This window comes from Panthera onca, chromosome C1, assembly GCF_046562875.1.
Source record: "Panthera onca isolate mPanOnc1 chromosome C1, mPanOnc1 haplotype 2, whole genome shotgun sequence".
Lineage (NCBI taxonomy): Eukaryota > Metazoa > Chordata > Mammalia > Carnivora > Felidae > Panthera > Panthera onca.
Window position 1 is genome coordinate 148,757,567 of NC_138346.1, and position 18,297 is coordinate 148,775,863.

Consider the following 18,297-nt stretch of genomic DNA (forward strand, 5'->3'; position numbering starts at 1 on the left):
TTCTAGGTAGAATTTTGACCAAGCAATTTTCTCTTCCATACAAAAGGATCACGCTGAACTTCAATAAACTAGGGGGAAAAGACCTACTGACAAAAGCCCATCCAAAGTAAACGGGTCTAAAAGAAAACGATTTTTAAAAAAGCAAACAACAGGACTAATCCTTCAGCTTTCTTAAGTTTTTCTTAAAATGTATACTAGACCAAATGTGCTAACTATGCCAATTTCATATCGTATCCCTGCATTATTAATCTTCTGTTTCCAAAGGACCACATTTTATTTCCTTATGAATGTTTTTCTTCATATTTGACACCTAGGAGTTCATCATTTTCAGAGTGTTGTTTATTTTTTTGTTTTTGTTTTCCTGTTTTATTGTTGAAGTATAACTCACATACAATATTATGTCAGTTTCAGGTGTACAACATATTTATTTGACAGTTCTATAAGTTACTCAACGTTCCTAAGTGTTGTAACTGTCACCATACATTATTATAATATTATTGACTATATTCCCTATGCTGTACTTTTAATCCCTGTGGCTTATTTATTTTATAACTGAAAATTTGAACCATTTTATCCCCTTTACCTATTTCACTGATCCCCCACCCACTACCTCTCAGGCAACCACAAGTTTATTCTGTTTTGCCTTTGTTTATTTGTTTTGTTTTTTTAGATTTTGCACATAAGTGAAATCATATGGTATTTGTCTTTCTCTGACTTATTTCATTAAGATAATACTCTCTAAGTCCATCCATATTGTCACCAATGGCAAGATTTCATTATTTTTATGGCTGTATGATATTCCATTTTGTGTGTGTGTGTGTGTGTGTGTGTGTGTGTGTGTGTGTCCTTCTTTGTACCTTCATCTATTGATGAACATTTGGGCTGCTTCCATATCTTGGCAATTGCAAAGAATGCTACAATAAATATAGGCATGCATGTTTCTTTTTGAATTAGTGTTTTCATTTTCTCTGGGTAAATGCCCAGTAGTAGAATTACTGGATCATATGGTGTTTCCATTTTTAATTTTTTGAGAAACTTCCGTAATGTTTTACACAGTGGTTGCACCAATTTACATTTCCACCAAAAGTGTATGAGGGCTCTCTTTTTTTCCACATCCTTTCCAACACTTGTTATTTCTTGTCTTTTGATATTAGACATTCTGACTAGTGTGAGGTGATACCTCATCATGGTTTTGATTTGCATTTCCCTGATGATTAGTGGTGTTGAACATTTCTTCATGTGTCTATTGGCCATCCATATGTCTTCTTTAAAAATATGTCTAGTCCGTTATTTTGCCCATTTTAAAATCAGATTGTTTGGTTTTTGGTGTCAAGTTATACATTATTTGAATTTTTTGAATATTTTGAATACTAACCCCTTATTGGCTATATCGTTTACAAATATCTTTTCTCATTCACTAGGCTGCATTTTTCTGTTATTGATGCTCTCCTTTGCTATGCAATTATGTGTGTTCTTTAAATAGTTAACTAATTCTTAAATAAACTTTTAGTTATATTCATAGATTTTCAAACAATACAAGAATAATAAAATAGTGTCTCTACTCTCTATGACCACATAACATCTTTATGCCATGAGAACTAAATTGCTTAGATTTATTCTTAAAGCTTTTAAAACCTAATCAGAGCCAAATAATAATATATTTTAAGAAGGAAATTTCGCACTCATGCATCATTTTCCCTTAGTCAGCCAAAGAAATGATAATGTCTGTAGGATAGAATACTGAGCTTACAATATAAGGATAAGCAATGTTATTTTCTGTATGATATTAAAACAAGTTATTTTGATTTAAAAATTGTCTATATGATATATTAAATGTTCCATACATGAAATAGTTATAGTGATAGTAAATATTGAACATATGCTACAACTTGGGCTGAATTTGAAAGTCCTTATTTAACTAGTCAAACATCCTGGATTTTTGCAAATTATGGTAATTACGGGAATCATTTATAGTTGAGAAGGAAAAGTAGATTCACTTATGCTACTACAGTTTTTTTAAAAAGACTCATGTCTGAGGCCTCAAACTCTGTGGAAAATATCTGGATGAAAAGAGATAATCAGATCTAGCAGTCTCACTCCTTGGTATTTACCTAAAGGAATTGAAAACATATGTTTACATTAAAACCTCTATGTGGATGTTTATAGCAGCTTTATTCATAATTGCCAAAACTTGGAAGCAACTGGGATGTTCTTCAGTAGGTAAATGAAAAAATAAACTATGGTGCATCCAGGCAATGGAATGAGATGTCAAACCATGAAAAACATGGAGAAAATTTAAATGCATATTACAAACTAAAAGAAACCTATATGAAAAGGACACATACTGTATGATTTCAATTATAGGACATGCTGGAAAAGGCAAAACTATGGAGACAGTAAGATCAGTGGTTGCTAAGGATTTGCAGGAAGGGAGAGATGAAAAGGCAGAACACAGGAAATTTTTAGGGCAGTGAGAATACTCTTATGATACTGTAATTATGCATTATAATGTCATTATGCATTTGTCCAAACTCATAGAATATTCAACACCAAGAATGAATCCTAATGTAAACTATATACTCTGGGTGATAATGATGTGTCAATTTAGCTTCATCAATTGTAAAAAATTTTCCATCTGGTGAGAGATGTTGATAATGGAGGAGGTTATGTATGTGTGTGGACAGGTAATATATATATCATATCTTTGAGTGTTCCTTTCAATTTAGCTATGAACCTAAAACTTCTTTTTAAAAAAATGTCTTAAAAAAAGAGAGATAGAATTCTTGGTTTTATATCATGTGCTTTACACCTTAAAACAACCATTGTTTACTAATATCTACCACCTATAGGACACCTATGATTTAATGAGACAGGGCTATGTGCTCTACAAATATGACCTCAATCATCACAACAATCCTATCAGGGAGAACTATTCTTTTTTTTTTTTTTTTTTTTTTTTAAGAAAAACACAGCTTAGAGAAGTAAAGTAACTTGCCCAAGACTTGTAGCTAGAAAACATTAATACAGGTTGGTTTGTTTTCAAAGCCCTTGCTGTAGCCACTGTTAATATAACAACTCATATCAACCTCACCCCACATTTATGTCCAGCCCAAACTACAATGGCTTAGTTAGTGCAGAACTGGAGTAGTTGCCTGTCTCAGTGGTTTCTGGTAAGGACCTCTTTCAACAACAGGTAATATGTTGCCCACTCCTATAGACTAAATGTTTATATTCTCCCCAAATTTGTATCCCCATTGTGATGATATTTGAAGGTGGGGCCTCTGACAGGTAATTAAGGTCATGAAGGTGGAGCTTTTCTCTTGGGAGTAGTGCCCTTACAAGAAGAGACGTGAGAGCACTCTTTTTCTCTCTTTCTCTCTCTCGCTTTCTCCCTCCCTCTCTCATATGTGAGCATACAGCAAAAAGGTATCCATTTGAAAACCAGGAGGAGGTCACCAGGAATTGAATTGGCTGGCATCTTGATCTTGGACTTCTCTGACTCCACAACCATGAGCAATAGCCTTCTGTTGTTTAAGCCACCCAGTTAGTAGTTCTTTCGTCATAGCTGCCTGAACTAAGACACCCACTTTCTCTTTAGTAAAAGTGATGCCTTTTGTTCCCCAAGACTTTGCTCAGTCCTTGTTTAACTTACCCTGTGGACAACCTACCTTACGGTAAATGAAGTCAACCTAATTGTAAAACTTAAATAAAACCACAGTAGTCAAGAGAATATGATGTTGGCATATGTTTTGATTATCCATTACTGGATGGATAGGATGGAAGGTCCAGAAGTAGACCCACACATGAATGGTCTAATCATTTTCAGGAAAAGCAATAAGTTAATTCAATGTGGAAGAGAAAGGCTTTCAAATAAATCATGGTAGAACTACTGGATATCTATATAAAATCAAGTAAACCTTGATACCTGCTTCATTCCTTATAAAAAAGTGATGCAGAATGGATCATACATTTAAATATAAAAGCTTAGAATCATAAAAGGTCTAGAAAAAATATAATATATTCACAAATATAGAGTTGTAAAGCACAAAAATATAAAAGGAAAAATGTTGATATATTAGATTGTATCAAAATTGAAAATTTTTGCTCACTAAAAGGTATCATTAATAAAATGAATAGTCAGGGTACAAAGTGGGAGAAAATATTATTATATATATTTCACGAAAGATTTTTTTCAGAAAACATAAAGAACACCTACAAATCAATAATAAAAGGACAGCCCAATAAAAAATTGGGGAAAATAACACTTCATAAAACATATACATATGGTTCATAACTATTAAAATGGTGCTCAACATCATTAGTTATCAGGGAAATGCAAATAATGTATAATGAATGTCACTTCACACCTACTAGAACAGCTAAAATTAACCAGAAAAAGTGGCTATAATAAATGTTGGCAAGGATTAAAGCATTTGAACCCCTCATACACTGCTGGTACAATGATTTTTGAGATAGATATAGCATTTTTTTGTAAAGTTTTTTGTAAAGTTACATGTGTATGTAAAGTTACATGTGTAAAGGTACATGACCCAGCAATTCTACTGGCTGGGTAGATAAGAAAATGTAGATAAGATAAGAAAATCTATCTACTGTAGATAAGAAAATGAAAGTGTATATTCATAAACTACCTTTCATAAGAATATCTATAGCAGCCTTAATCATGATAATCCCAAACTGCAAATAACTAAATACCTGTCAACAGAGTTGATAAACAAATTGTGATATATTCAGATAACTGAATACTACTACTTCGTAATAAAAAAGAACAAACTACCAAAATAGGCAACAACATAAATGAATCTAAAAAAACATATGTATTGAGTGAAAGGAGGCAGATGCAAAGGAATATGTATTGTATGATTGCATGTATATGAAAATCAAGAATGAGCAAATTAACATCTAATGGCAGAAGTTAGAAAGTGGTTGTCTTAGAGTATGCATGTGTGATGGGGGTGAAGGTAGTTTTGGTTAATGGACTGGAAAGAAATGCAAATAAACTTACTGGGTTCATGTAAATGTTCTAGATTTTGTTTTAGGTAGTGGCTTCATGGGTGTGTATAATTGTCAAAACTCATATTCTGAACACTTAATATCTGCACACTTTATTGAATTTAAATTATACATGAATTTAAAAGTGGCCTGTAGGCTTCGGGAATTAAGTAGCTACTGATGGAAGTCTTTCATGGGAATGGCAGAAATGAAGAATACAAAGATTGAGGGGCGGTTTTGCTGTTTATAATGCACTAAGATGCTTAAAAATGTTAGAAGCTCAGAGGTCCAGAGAGCTTCTATGATTTCCTTAGAAATATATCTCTATGGGTTGCTAGGATGACACATCCGAATCAATTATTAATGCTGTCAAAGACTGAACTCCAAGGTAAGTTGAATAAACAGACTCACTAGGTCTTTTAGGTAAAAAATTAAGACACTGATTGAGAAGTTGGATCTTGAGAATTGTAATAACCCGTTAGAGTGTACTTAGATAATTCTATCACCTTGATAGACCCTAAAGAGCTCTTTGCTGTCTGAAGAAGTCTTCCTTCTCTATCTTATAAAGCTGGCCTTGTCTTCTTTGAAAATTCAGAAATTACTTCATCTGAGGAATTAACCTTGTGAAGAGTACCTGATTCTCCCCATAATTCACTGCTATCACTTCTTTACATCTCTAGACCAGTACCATCTAGTAAAAATACAATGTGGGCCATATACATAATTTTTAATTTTTTAGTAGCAAACTTAAAAGCTGTAAAAAAGAACAAAATTTAAATTTTAATAATATATCTTATTTAACTCAACATACCCAAAATATTATCATTTCAACAAATGATTATTATAAAAATGAAGATATTTTATTCTTTTTTCATATGCAAAATCATGTTTTGCACTTACAACATGTCTCAAGACTACTCACATTTTAAATGTTCAGTAGCCATAAGTTGCTAGTGGCCTCTATGTGGGGGCAGGATTGATTAATGTTAGCACTGTTAACATTTGGACTGAATAAGTTTTTGTTGTAGGGGCTGTTCTGTGCATTGTAGAATGTTTAGCAGCATCCCTGACCTCTACCTACTAGATGCCAGTATTATTAGAACCATAGATCTACAGAGTTAGATCTCAATATATTCCAGGGCACAAGTAAAAAGTCTGACCTGGGAGAAGTCTTTCATACAAAAAAAATGTGCAAGATTTTGCTTATTTATATTGGCAGAAACCTATGGAATATGATAATGAATCTCAAGAGTGTTAGACTAGTGATGAAGGAATTTAATTTTCGAAGAGATCGAAATTATCAGTATGGATATACTTACCAAAGACCATGGATTCACCATGCTTGCCTAAGCATCTGGGAGTGGTTAAAGGTTTGCTTGGTTGGTTGAAACGTGGGTCCAATGGTGGCCTGCATTAAATCCAGTTGAGATGCTAGAAATCTCATGATATATTTTAGAAGATTGAGTTAGAAGACTTAAGGAGATAGAATGATTGGAATGGATTTATCATGTGTGACCCAGTCACCTATTGCCAATTGTGTCCTAAAAAGGCCTGGAGGACCTTCTCTTCAATAATGCATTGAGAAAATATTGTAAGGGAGAGAAAATATTGCTGTCCTCTGAGCCCAGGGATGAAGTTAGGACACGCTGCAATTAAATAGGATCCCTAATTCCCTAAGGGAAATAATAGGCTCTCAAAGTGGCAGACGCCAAGTGAGAGCACTTAACCATCAGGGATGAGATAGCTATGGTTACCATTATAGGAAGCAGGGCCAGAACAGTAACCATAGTTGTTAGACTAGGAGGGATCTTTAGCAGTGGGTGATTGATTATGGTGTCCCTATACTTGAAATGAAAAATTGCTAGATCTGATGAAAAGAGACCTGAACTTCATATTTACAACATCTTGGCATTGCTTCTTCATTCATAGCTATTATAATCAGAAGGCCAATTAGTAGGCCCTCGAATGGCCCTTTTCTACCGAGAAAGTAAACCAAAATCCATACCATATTTCTAGGGGAATTCTAGTGATTATTGCCACCATCAAAGACTTTAAAGATGCTTGAGTGGTGATTCTCACCACATTCCCATTTAACCTTCTATTCAGTCTGGGTAGAAGATGAATGGGTCATCTAAAATGTGGATCCATATGCAGTCTTTTTATCAGGTGACTAACCACAACTTCTTTTTTATTTTTTAATTTTTTTAATGTTTATTTTTTTAAATTCTTTTTCTAATGTTTATTTTTGAGAGAGAGAGAGAGAGAGAGAGAGAGAGAAGCAGAGAGAGAGGGAGACACAGAGTCTGAAGCAGGCTCCAGGTTTGGAGCTGTCAGCACAGAGCTGGTCGCAGGGCTCGAACCCACAAACTGTAAGATCATGACCTGAACTGAAGTTGGATGCTTAACTGACTGAGCCACCCAGATGCCCCAATATTTATTTGTAAGAGAGAGAGAGAGAGAGAGAGAGAGAGAGCGCACGCAGGGGAGGGGCAGAGAGAGAAAGTGAGACACAGAATCTGAAGCAGGCTCCAGGCTCTGAGCTGTCAGCACAGAGCTTGACCCGGGCCTTGAACTCATGAACCATGAGATCATCACCTAAGCCAAATTGGACGCTTAACTGACTGAGCCACCTAGGTGCCCGGAATAAACACAATTTTTAACACCTAGCATGCAGGTATCACTCTGGCAAATGTCTTTTACTCATCCTAGTATGCACAGAACAGAGGAAATTGTTTGATTTTATCTGGAAGTGAGACAATGTCAGAGAATTTATTGCCTTACATAAGGGCTATGTTAGTTCTCTAGTTCTCTGTCCTACTTTAGTGTACAGGGACCATGATCATTTCATCAACTTATGGATATCACTTTAGTCTACTACATTTAGGATACCGTGCTGATAGAACTTGATGATCAGGAAATAGCACATACCTTAGATGCCGTGTGCAGTAAATTCTTTCCATTGATGTGACTTTGACACTGTCCTAAAAGAGGCAGAATCTTTTACTCTTTCCCTTGTATTTTGGCTGGTTCTCTGATATATTTTAGATAGAAAACTGCAGCAGAAGTGGTTCTGTGTAACTTGTGTGGCCTTAGATCTGCAGCTTCTTCCTTTGTTGCCTAGGACACTCACTCTTGGGATGCACCTGCCATGAATAAAAGCTCAAGTTGGCCACATGCAGAGCCACAGGGATACAATACAAGAGGCCTTAGCCTCCCAATTGAACCCACCAAGTCACCAAACATAAATAATCTTGGATATTCCAGCCTCAGCAGCAGTCTGGTTGCAACTGGATGAGAGACACCAGCTGTTGCCACATGGTTGTTATTTTAAACCACTAAGTTCATTAAAATAGCAAAAGAAAGCCAAAACGTGTTGGAAAGAATGTGATTCAGAGTGGAGGATAAACCCTATGAAAATAATTTATTACACAACCAAACTGTGTTTTAAATGGCTTTTTTATTTTGCTAAGTTTTATTTCTATTTATCAAGTATCTTTAATATTTCACTATTTGCTATTTTTACGTTATATATTTCTTCCCAAGAGGAAGGAAAACAAAATTACTTCTCCAATATTGCATTGTTGCATCCTGCACACTAATGAGTTTAATGTTTATGACATACTTGATGTTTTAAATGCTTTATATTAGAGGTCTGAACACAATGTCCTTTGGGCCAAATCTATCCTGGTATCTATTTTTGTAAATAAAGTTTTACTGCAACACAGAGAAACCATGTATTTCTATATCCCCAATGACATCTTTTATGCATCATTGGCAGAGTAAAGTATGACAGAGACTGTATAATTCACAAAACCTAAAATATTTACTATGTGGCCTTTTACAGAGAAAGTATGCTGGCCTCTACTTTAAATTATGAAGAAATCCTTGATGGATTATTTCATAGGTAGTCGGTATTTAATGATATTTGGGGAAATTGATTGGCAGTTTAGGTTGCGCTGGAATGAAATTTTTTTTCCATTTAAATTATATAAAATAAGGGAGCTTTCTACCCCAAAATTCACTATCCAACAGATTTCAAACTTAGATTAGAACAGATTAGATTTAGAGGATGAAGGATACCATATTTACCTGGACAGTTTGGTTAAAATAGTCAATTTGAGTCTAATGTAATCATCTTGAGATTTTTGTGAATGTTTCTCCCTTTGAATGGCTAATAAAGGTGGTCACGTCTAATACCAATGCAATTTAATTAAGTATTTTTTTTTTTTAATTTTTTTTTAACGTTTATTTATTTTTGAGACAGAGAGAGACAGAGCATGAACAGGGGAGGGGCAGAGAGAGAGGGAGACACAGAATCCGAAACAGGCTCCAGGCTCCGAGCTGTCAGCACAGAGCCCGACGCGGGGCTCGAACTCACAGACCGTGAGATCATGACCTGAGCCGAAGTCGGACGCTTAACCGACCAAGCCACCCAGGCGCCCCTTTAATTAAGTATTTTTAATAAAAGAAGTCTAACTTCTGCGTACAATTATTTTTCTTATTATGACAGGCTAGCAAGGTTAGCTAGAATCCTAGGTAAGTGCTGGAAAGACCCTCAAAATTACGTTCCTTGCCCCAATTCCACATGTCCAACTACCTCCTTTTTTTAAAGAATGGGAAACTGGCCCAGACTAGAGTAGATGACTTGACAGAGATCATGACCCATCAGTAAGAGATGGATCCAGTCCTCAGTGCTTTTTAGCATTTGCACATATGGAACAGTTATGAACTTTTAACTATCATTAACTTTTTGCTGGACGTTCAGCACTGGGGGAAAAAAAGCTTTGCTGGAATCAATGGAAAAGATTCTTCAGTAAAACCAATAACGAGGTATGCCTTGTCATGGTTAAATTGCTCAGTTGATAGTTGCTCTATTTGTGTACTTCATATGATGGTGTGTCATACTTAACATGAGCATTAAGTTGAGGTGGAGAGTTTTTACTTTTCAATTTAAATCTCGCCTTGCTTCTTCAGGAGTTTATAAATCATACCAGTTGGCTGTAGGTCAGAGATCGGAGATCTGAAAGGCGCCTTGGAGATCACGGTCCGGCTCCCACATTTAACAGGAGAATAAAAGAGCCCTGGGGAAGGATCTCAGCTAAACGGCAGTACCATATATTTAATTTAAAACTAAGTTTCTTATAGTCGCGGTTGCTTTGGCTTCTTCAAATCTCTTTAAAAAAGCAAAAGCAGAGCACTTCCAGGCCGAGTGTCAGAAAAATTCGGAACCAGTCGGCCTTATTTCCCTTTCTATGTTGAACTCAGTTAAGATTTTTGGTAACTACACACAAGTGCTGCCTTTTCGTAAAACAAAAGGTTTGGGCGGCGGGCGGGAAAATCTGACCCAGGGCAGCAACTGAATGACAAAGCGCCTCTCCCCATCCCCCCTCCCTCACTCCCACCAATAGCAACAGACGCCGGCACTTGCTTTCCCGAGCCCAGCCAATTGGCTGCGCCGGCTGCGGCTCGGCGGAAGGGGCGGGGCAGCCGTTGCCAGAGAAGCTACTTGATGGTTACTAGCTCCGTTTTCGTCCAGTTGCACCTGGATGGGCACTCTTCCACGCAAGCGGTTCTAGGAATTCGCCTGCTTGCCACCTCGCGTCCTTTGACTTCTTTTCTAGCTTTCACCTACTGCACTTCCCCCTGCGTCCCGCTCTCTCCTAGCCGACCCAGGGCTGGAGAGCACAGGTACGCTGGCCGTGATTTCCACTAACGTTCCCTGAGCTTCATCTTGCCAGCTCCTTCGGACCCCTTCCTTCCATGGCGGAGCGGCGGCGGGCTGACGTCACGGGGGCGTGCTGACGCAAGGGTGGGGGCGTTGGCACGCTTTGGGGAGGGGGAAGCTTGGGCTTGGACCGCTTCTTTGTGGTTACCGCGGGCACCCTTCGGGTTTCTGGTGGCCGGGGCTGTGGTGGGTCCCGGAAGTGAAAGTCTCTCGCTAGACTTTAGCTCCTTTTTGCCCATACCTGCCACTTGCCCCAGACTTGACTGCCTGGGCTGGGAAAAAGGCATCGAGGCTCGTACTACTAGGGAGGGTGTGATCTTTGGGACACAGGGGCAAGTTTTAGTCGATGGTTTTATCCAGAACTAAGCCCATACCCGGCCGGCTCTCTTACTCTTTTGGCTGGCTTTTAAGCGACCACTATATAATATACCAGACTGTAGTAGGCCCTGGGGCACCTAAGTGAAGAATACTCCAGGAAGCCTCGGAAATTAAGGCCTCCATGTTCCTTCTAGGTTTCCAGACTCCATAGGAAACCCCTTAAAATGTGTGGCCTTGGGACCGACCACTTAACGTTCCTAGGTTCAGTTTCCTTATCTGGAAAATGAGGGTAATAATAATCACTTTGGAGTGGTTGTAATAAAGGAGATTAAACCAATGCCAGGTTTTGAGTATAGTCAGTAAGGAGTGCTTGTTGTTGATTGAGAAAACCAAGCCACAGTGGGGCTGGTATTTGGGATAAAGTCTATTTCGGAGACAAAGTTTCCCTGTCACTCATAGTAAGGCTTCAGGTGTTTTGGAATGAATGAGGTTCTTGGAGTCCTTTTAAACACCACTTGGTTAGTTAAAGGAACAAATTGCAGAAAACCTGTCTTAAAATTAGTTTGATTTCCTTACGCTTACAATAAGCATGTCATGTTCATGTTTGTAATTCTTTAACAGCTAGGGACCATTTTCTGCTTCTCTTTTTCTTCTACTTTCACAGTTTATGTGTATAAATAATATAGTTTTTGTATCACCAAAACCCCAAAGGTATGAGAAAATGGCTTTGTTTATATTGTACAAATGAATGAGACCCAAGGAACTGAGCACAACAATGAGGTTGATGTAACATCTACCCCCTGGGCTCAGTTCTTTTGCAAGTCCATTGTTCCCCCTTGGGATCTGGTTTAGTAGTACTCAAATTATGACTACCTTGAAGAGTTGTAATGGTTCTGTAAAGAATAGATCTTGAATTGTTTTGAAAAGTTGGTTTTATACAGATAACTCAGGCCTACAAGTGATTTAAGGAATGGTGATTGAGTCAGGATGATTTTTTTTAAGATGAAAAAAATTTATTTAAAAAAATTTTTTTTTTTTTTTACTGTTTATTTTTTATTTTTGAGACAGAGACAGAGCATGAACAGGGTAGGGGCAGAGAGAGAGAGGGAGACACAGAATCTGAAACAGGCTCCAAGCTCCGAGCTGTCAGAACAGAGCCCGATGTGGGGCTCGAACCCACGAACTGTGAGATCATGACCTGAGCTGAAGTCGGACGCTTAACCGACTGAGCCACCCAGGCGCCCCAAGATGAAAAAAATTAAAAAGAAGACCTGGTGGGAAAAGCAGCCACAATAGTGAGCCAAAGGGACCTTACATTTAAAAAAACATTCAAACAAACAAAACCCCCACCTGTAAGTGCTACTTCATCTGTTCAAACTTCCCCACAGCTTTGGCTGGCAAAGGTTATTCTCATTTTGTAGAAGAGAAAACTAATGCTCACTGTGGCTAAGAGGTGTCCATGTTGGGTGGCTCCCAAGACTAAGAACGGGTGAGTCTGGCCCAGTATTCTTTCATTTTAATATGCCGCCTCTGAGTCATTAAGGAGTGGTTAAATTGCATTTAGGCTACTTGTACTCTGTTTGAAAAAGAAGTAATACTTCCAGAAGATTTTCTTTAAATAGTAGGTTAATTGTGGTATTTAAAGGGATAAGCTGTCATTTTCTGGAACAGATATGTGGAACAATCCATTCAGATGGTTGTGGGTAAATGAGGTGTCATATTTGGTCTGTGCTGACCTCTTGCTATTCTAATTCCTTCATTGTTTTTCATGTTCTTATCACCAGTGGAAACAACTTTTGATTTCTTCAAAATTTTTTCTAGGAAATGAATGTTGGAATTTCATCTCTCTGAGACCCTAGTAACCAGTTTCATTGCTTCTACGTTTCTCCCCCTCCATATACCTAGCCCATTCTCCAAAATACCACTGGATTTACCTTTTAAAGAGGTACTTCTGGTCTGTTATTACCCTGCTTAAACTGATTTCATGGTCTGTCTTAACGCTTAGGAAAAAATTCAAGCTCTTGAGCTTGGCATATAGTGACCACTGTCAGTGTGTCCAGTCTCATCCTTTGTCACTTGTGCTTACAAATCATGTCCCCTCATGATTCCTTCCTCTTGCTTGTGCTTCACCTTCTACCTAGAATGCCTTTTTCTCTTCCTTTTTGCCACACTCACATTTGTTCTGCGGGACTCTACAATTTCTTCTCTAGTGAACTTTGACTAGTGTGTAGATATAGTGAGAGAAACGAGCAGCATTCCTATATCTACTTTGTGTTCTTTGCTGACTATTTCAGTGAATTTTTCAATAGGAGCTGTGTGCTTTTGTTTGAAGCCAATGGGAGCTGGTTTTCCAAGAATTAATGTTTGGCAAAACAAATTCAAATCTGTGAGATTCTTATGCTTTTCTCCAGAGAGATTAGTTTTAAATACATATTTGTCTGCAGCTGGTTTGCTTACTTAGAGCAATCTAGATGCTAAGGAAGGTCATGAACTGGGATCTTTCTTTTCCCTGACCGTGGCCAGCATTACAGTCCCTGAACAGCCATTCCTCAAATGCTGGTTGTTGGCCAAAATGGAACATAGTTTAATGAGTGTGGCTGGGTCAGCATAAACCATGACCACGCCTGGAAAAAGCTTTAAGTACATGCCCTTTTGAGAGGGGGCTGGTAAAGTCATCCTTGTATAGGAAATTCAATTCTTTAAACATTAAAATATATTTAAATTGATAATCTTTAGGGCTTTGATTATTAAATATGTGTGCAGAGTATGTCTTTGTCTCACCACCAAGTTGTACAGAAGTATAATGTATTTGTCATTTGGCAGTACATTCCACGTAATTGAAAGCATTTTCTTGTGAAACCTCTGCTTTTCCATACAAGAATACGTTTGGTCCACTAAAATGATAGCACTTTTTATAAAGGTGGGACTTTCTATGCTAAAGAAAATTATTACATTGTTTTTCGGCACTCATATGGTTTTGGTTATTATAATACTGTCACAACACAAAAATAGCGGAATGCCTTGGAACCTTTGAACAATTTTTATCCTAGAAAATACTTCTACGTTGTAAGAATATCATTGTTGATCATTTCTATGGAAATGTCTGAGACTTACACAGTTCTTTATGTTTTGAAGAATCAGTAATGAAGGTAACATTTTTTTTTGAATGTTGGGCTAAATGTCATTCTAAAATCTCTTTTTTTACAATGTGTTAACTTTGTTTATTCTTTAAGGTAAGACATGGTTACTTTTTTTTAATAGGTGAAGCAGAAAAATGTTGTATGATTTCATCTTATGATAAAACTTTAGAAAAAATGTATAAGTAGCTACCAATAACCCACAAAGCCAAGTGAGAACTTACTTTTAAAATACTGATGCCAAACTGAATCTTTTAAAATATGTCTACAAATTGAAGACCCCTAATCCTCTTACATTAATTTTCAAACTTTTATTCCAAATATAGGAAACATTTTTCTTTTAATGATCCCTAAAAAGATGGATCAGTGAGGTGAATAACTAAAAAGCAACTGTCTTGATTCATCACATTAACTGCTCTCAACCTTGAGTCTTCTCTCCTTCAATTATTGCTTTGCTGTTATAAGGCTTGTAGGTGCTGAGGATTCAAATATAAATAAGGTATTCTTTCTTGAGATGCCAATGTGCAGAGAGACAAATTCTAAACAAGCGAATGGCTGAGAGTAAAGACCAGTTCCTCTGTGAGTGGGGTAGCTATTGGAACCAAACAACTCAGTACATGATCGTACTACTGGTTGCAGTGCCTTATCCAGATCATAGTCTTCTTCACTGTTAGGTTTGGCTTTTCATTTGATTTTGTGTATCTGTATATTTTTAAATTCTTCTAGACTTCAGATAGCTCACAATATCATTATGCCTACTAACAGATGTTTCATGTTTGCAGCATTTAAGTAGATCGTCTGGGACTATCGGTAGGTTAGTTAGCAGTTCCACTCGTACATGAGTTGCTGGTATTTCAAGAATACGAGCATGCTTTTCATTGGCCTATATCCTAAATATTTGTCTCGGTGATAAATAGAAACTTCAGACAAAAGTAGATGCATTTTTACAAACACTTTAGAAGTGCCTGTAATTTGGAAATATTATGAGTAATTTTCTTTTTTTTTTATTATGAGTAATTTTCAACCTATAATTTCTTCACATCTACCCAAAGTATTGAAATTTCTTGAACATATGTATTGTATAATGCAGATTTATAAAAATAAATTACAAAGAGGTAACATATTTCTGAAAACATGCAGAAAATCTTAAATATAACATTTGATTTAAGTCAGGGAGTCACATGATCAGGGAGACAGATGAAGTCAGGGAGACACATGATCATATAATGGAGTTATGAAAACACAGCTTTAATGATTGCTAAAGCACTAACATTACTTAAAATGGAACAGTTCTGAAGATATTTATGAGTATTCATATTTAAAAACATGACATCTGGGGTGCTTGGGTGGCTCAGTTGGTTAAGGGTCCAACTCTTGATTTTGGCTCAGGTTATGATCTGAGGGTTTATGAGATTGAGCCCCATATTGGGCTCTGCACTGACAGCACAGAGCCTACTTGGGATTCTGTCTCTCCCTCTCTTTCTCCCTGCCCCTCCTCCACTTGTTCTCTCTCTCTCTCAAAATAAATAAATAAACTTAAAAATTTTTTAAAAATGACATCTCTAAGTTTGAGTGAAAACAGTTGTTTAGTAAAACTTAGAAGTATTGTCATCTATTATCACTAAAGAATATCCTAGATTGAGCTGGGAGATAGGAATAAATTTAATTTTGAAAGATCTACTTTCAAAAGAATAACTTAATCTTCCTTGTGGCTATTGTTGCCAAATACTTTAAAAGTATGTTAAATTTCTGCTATTCTAGGTGTAAATGACCTACATTTCCTATTGGGTAGATACAATGAAACTGAGGACCAGAGTTAACCATAGTTTTTATATTTGTTTTCTAGTTTGACTGAATTAAAATATTATAATACTCAAGAAATAGATTAATAAAAATTTCTACATTCTTGTTATGTAGAAAATAACAGGCCTTTTGGAAAACGTGTGTGGGGACTGGCAATTGTTGAATGGTTGTGCAATGCAATTTTGATACTTTTTGAATTAGTATCACAATGAGTAGCAGTTATAATTTCTATTTTGTCTGTGAAATATTACTCTTTATACTTGTTTAGGATTTTTATTTTACAGGGTAATGACAGAAAAAAGAGTCTACTGAAATGATAAGTTTAATGACTAAAATATTTCATAACTTTCAGCTTATGAGAAGTTGTTGTGGATGCCACTTATAAATCCATTTACCAGATTTATGGAGAAATCTGCAATTGATGGAAGTCATTCAGAAAAACTATGTCCTCATTTTAAAAGTACCCCAGAGAATGAACGTTTATTGCAGCCTGCCAGTGAAAGTCATCTCAGCTGGTATTCTTTTTTTTTTTTCTTTTTAATTTTTTTAAGGTTTGTTTATTTTTGAGAGAGACAGAGCGCAAGCAGGGGAGGGGCAGAGAGAGAGAGGGAGACACAGAATTGGAACAGGCTCCAGGCCCTGAGCTGTCAGCACAGAGCCCAACACGGGGCTCGAATTCACGGACCGCGAGATAATGACCTGAGCCAAAGTCGGACGCTTAACTGACTGAGCCACCCAGGTGCCCCTCAGCTGGTATTCTCCATGCTAGCAGGGGATATCTAATTTTCTGATTTCAGGGTTTCATGTTTTGTCTGTAGGGTAAATTATTTGAATCAAATACAGCGTTCTTCCAAGAGTGTCTTCTTCAAATCTAGTAATTCATGTATTTATTTAACCTCATCACAAATGTACTCATTTGGCAGAATTTGGCTGGTTTTTTGGGATCTTAATGAAAGCAAATGAAAATGAAAACCTTACCTATTGAGAATTATTATAGCTAAGGTAAATGAAAGTATAAATACTGTGGAACACTGGAAATGTAGTTGATGAGTATCAATTCACTGTCATTTGGAACATTGCCATATAACAAATAGCTGTCATATTTTGCTGTCTTCTTTAGAGCAGGAATATACTTGTTATTTGTATGATTCATTGCTCACCAAAATGACAGTCTTAAAACACCATTATTGTGACTATTGCTAGTATAATCCAGCCTCTAGTTTAGCTTGTTTCAATGACGATGATCTTTGGTCATATATAACCATTCTTGACTTTCTTCTGCCCATGGGTTTTAATAATGGACAGTTGTCATTTATAACTAACCTCTTAGGCCCAGTGCTTAAGAACGCAATCTGCTTTCTGACATAGCCTCTAAGATGCCATCAGTTGTTGATGAGCCATTATGTTATGTTTTGTAAAGAAAGAAAAAAGCTGCCTATTAAAGAAAGACACAGTGTTTTCTTATCACATGGAATTTTATTTATAGATCGTGAAAAAACTCCTTCAAACTTAGATTTTTTTTTTTTAACTTCAAGTAACTCTGTGCTTATATAAAAATGAAATGTATGGTATTCTTAAAATTTTTTTTTATACTCAAAATCCAACTCTTCTGGGTCACTTTTTGACTCAGAGTTTTCCTTGCTATTGAGAGTATTGGTCATATGGCATTTCTTAGGAGCATCTTTAACTGAAATAAAATTTATTGGTGTTGGGCTCTTAATTATGCTATCTAGTAAGCCTGTATTAGAGTCTTGCTTCTGGAATGTTGCTAAGCATTCTTGCTTCACCAGCTCCTTCAATCCCTCTATGACCCTGCATTCTTAGGGGTTAAAAAGTGTGCATCCCATCTCTGGCATGTGTTCTTGAAAGCACTGGCCATCTATTCTGTAAGTTCTGGGCATGTGCAGGAAAGACTGCTCAGGACTGCCTCTCGACTAACAAAGATTACAAGAAGCATCCTGATTTCAGGGTGTAAAATGTGACCAAAGAAACGTTTCTTACAGTGATGCACAGTAATGCCTATGCAATCAAGAAGGCAAATGTTAACAGTTTTGTTTTGAATGGTGATCATTATAAAGTCAAGTGTGAAGGAGTTTTTGAGATCTGGAGAGCTCAGTTTTTTTGTGTTTCATTTGGTTAGCTTATTTATTCTTTGGAGTTTTTTTTTTTTTTTTTTTTTGAACAGTAAATTAAAAGAAACAGTTTGGGAGTAAGGCAAATCTTTTGGGTTTAGAGTAGGGAGAAGGAAGGGAAGTAAAAAAGACATACACATTCTCACAAGTCATTTTACAAACTAGAAAAGAG

General features: G+C 36.7%; 2 protein-coding genes across 19 annotated transcripts in view; one reads left to right on the forward strand and one right to left on the reverse strand.

The window, feature by feature from the left end:
• LOC132670880 (calcium-activated chloride channel regulator 2) overlaps positions 1 to 10,638 on the reverse strand; it is a 65,537-nt gene extending 54,899 nt beyond the window's left edge. For 7 of the 11 annotated variants that reach the window (XM_078451723.2, XM_078451722.2, XM_078451724.2 and 4 more), the window contains exons 1-2: positions 10,002 to 10,336; positions 7,939 to 8,153 (exon numbers count right to left, since the gene is read on the reverse strand). The gene's annotated coding sequence lies outside the window, so the exon portion shown is untranslated. Of the gene's footprint in view, positions 1 to 6,329; positions 6,419 to 7,938; positions 8,154 to 10,001; positions 10,343 to 10,552 lie in introns of those variants that run through there. The other 4 variants (XM_078451728.2, XM_078451727.2, XM_078451720.2 and 1 more) reach the window with 3 other exon arrangements.
• The window catches only part of ODF2L (outer dense fiber of sperm tails 2 like), a 37,093-nt gene continuing 29,145 nt past the window's right edge, over positions 10,350 to 18,297 (forward strand). For 5 of the 8 annotated variants that reach the window (XM_060622470.3, XM_060622476.3, XM_060622471.3 and 2 more), the window contains exon 1: positions 10,350 to 10,698. In XM_060622470.3, coding sequence (XP_060478453.2) covers positions 10,520 to 10,698 — 179 coding nt within the window. In that variant the 5' untranslated portion in view covers positions 10,350 to 10,519. Of the gene's footprint in view, positions 10,699 to 12,441; positions 12,543 to 16,345; positions 16,509 to 18,297 lie in introns of all 8 variants that reach the window. The other 3 variants (XM_060622473.3, XM_078451729.2, XM_060622474.3) reach the window with 2 other exon arrangements.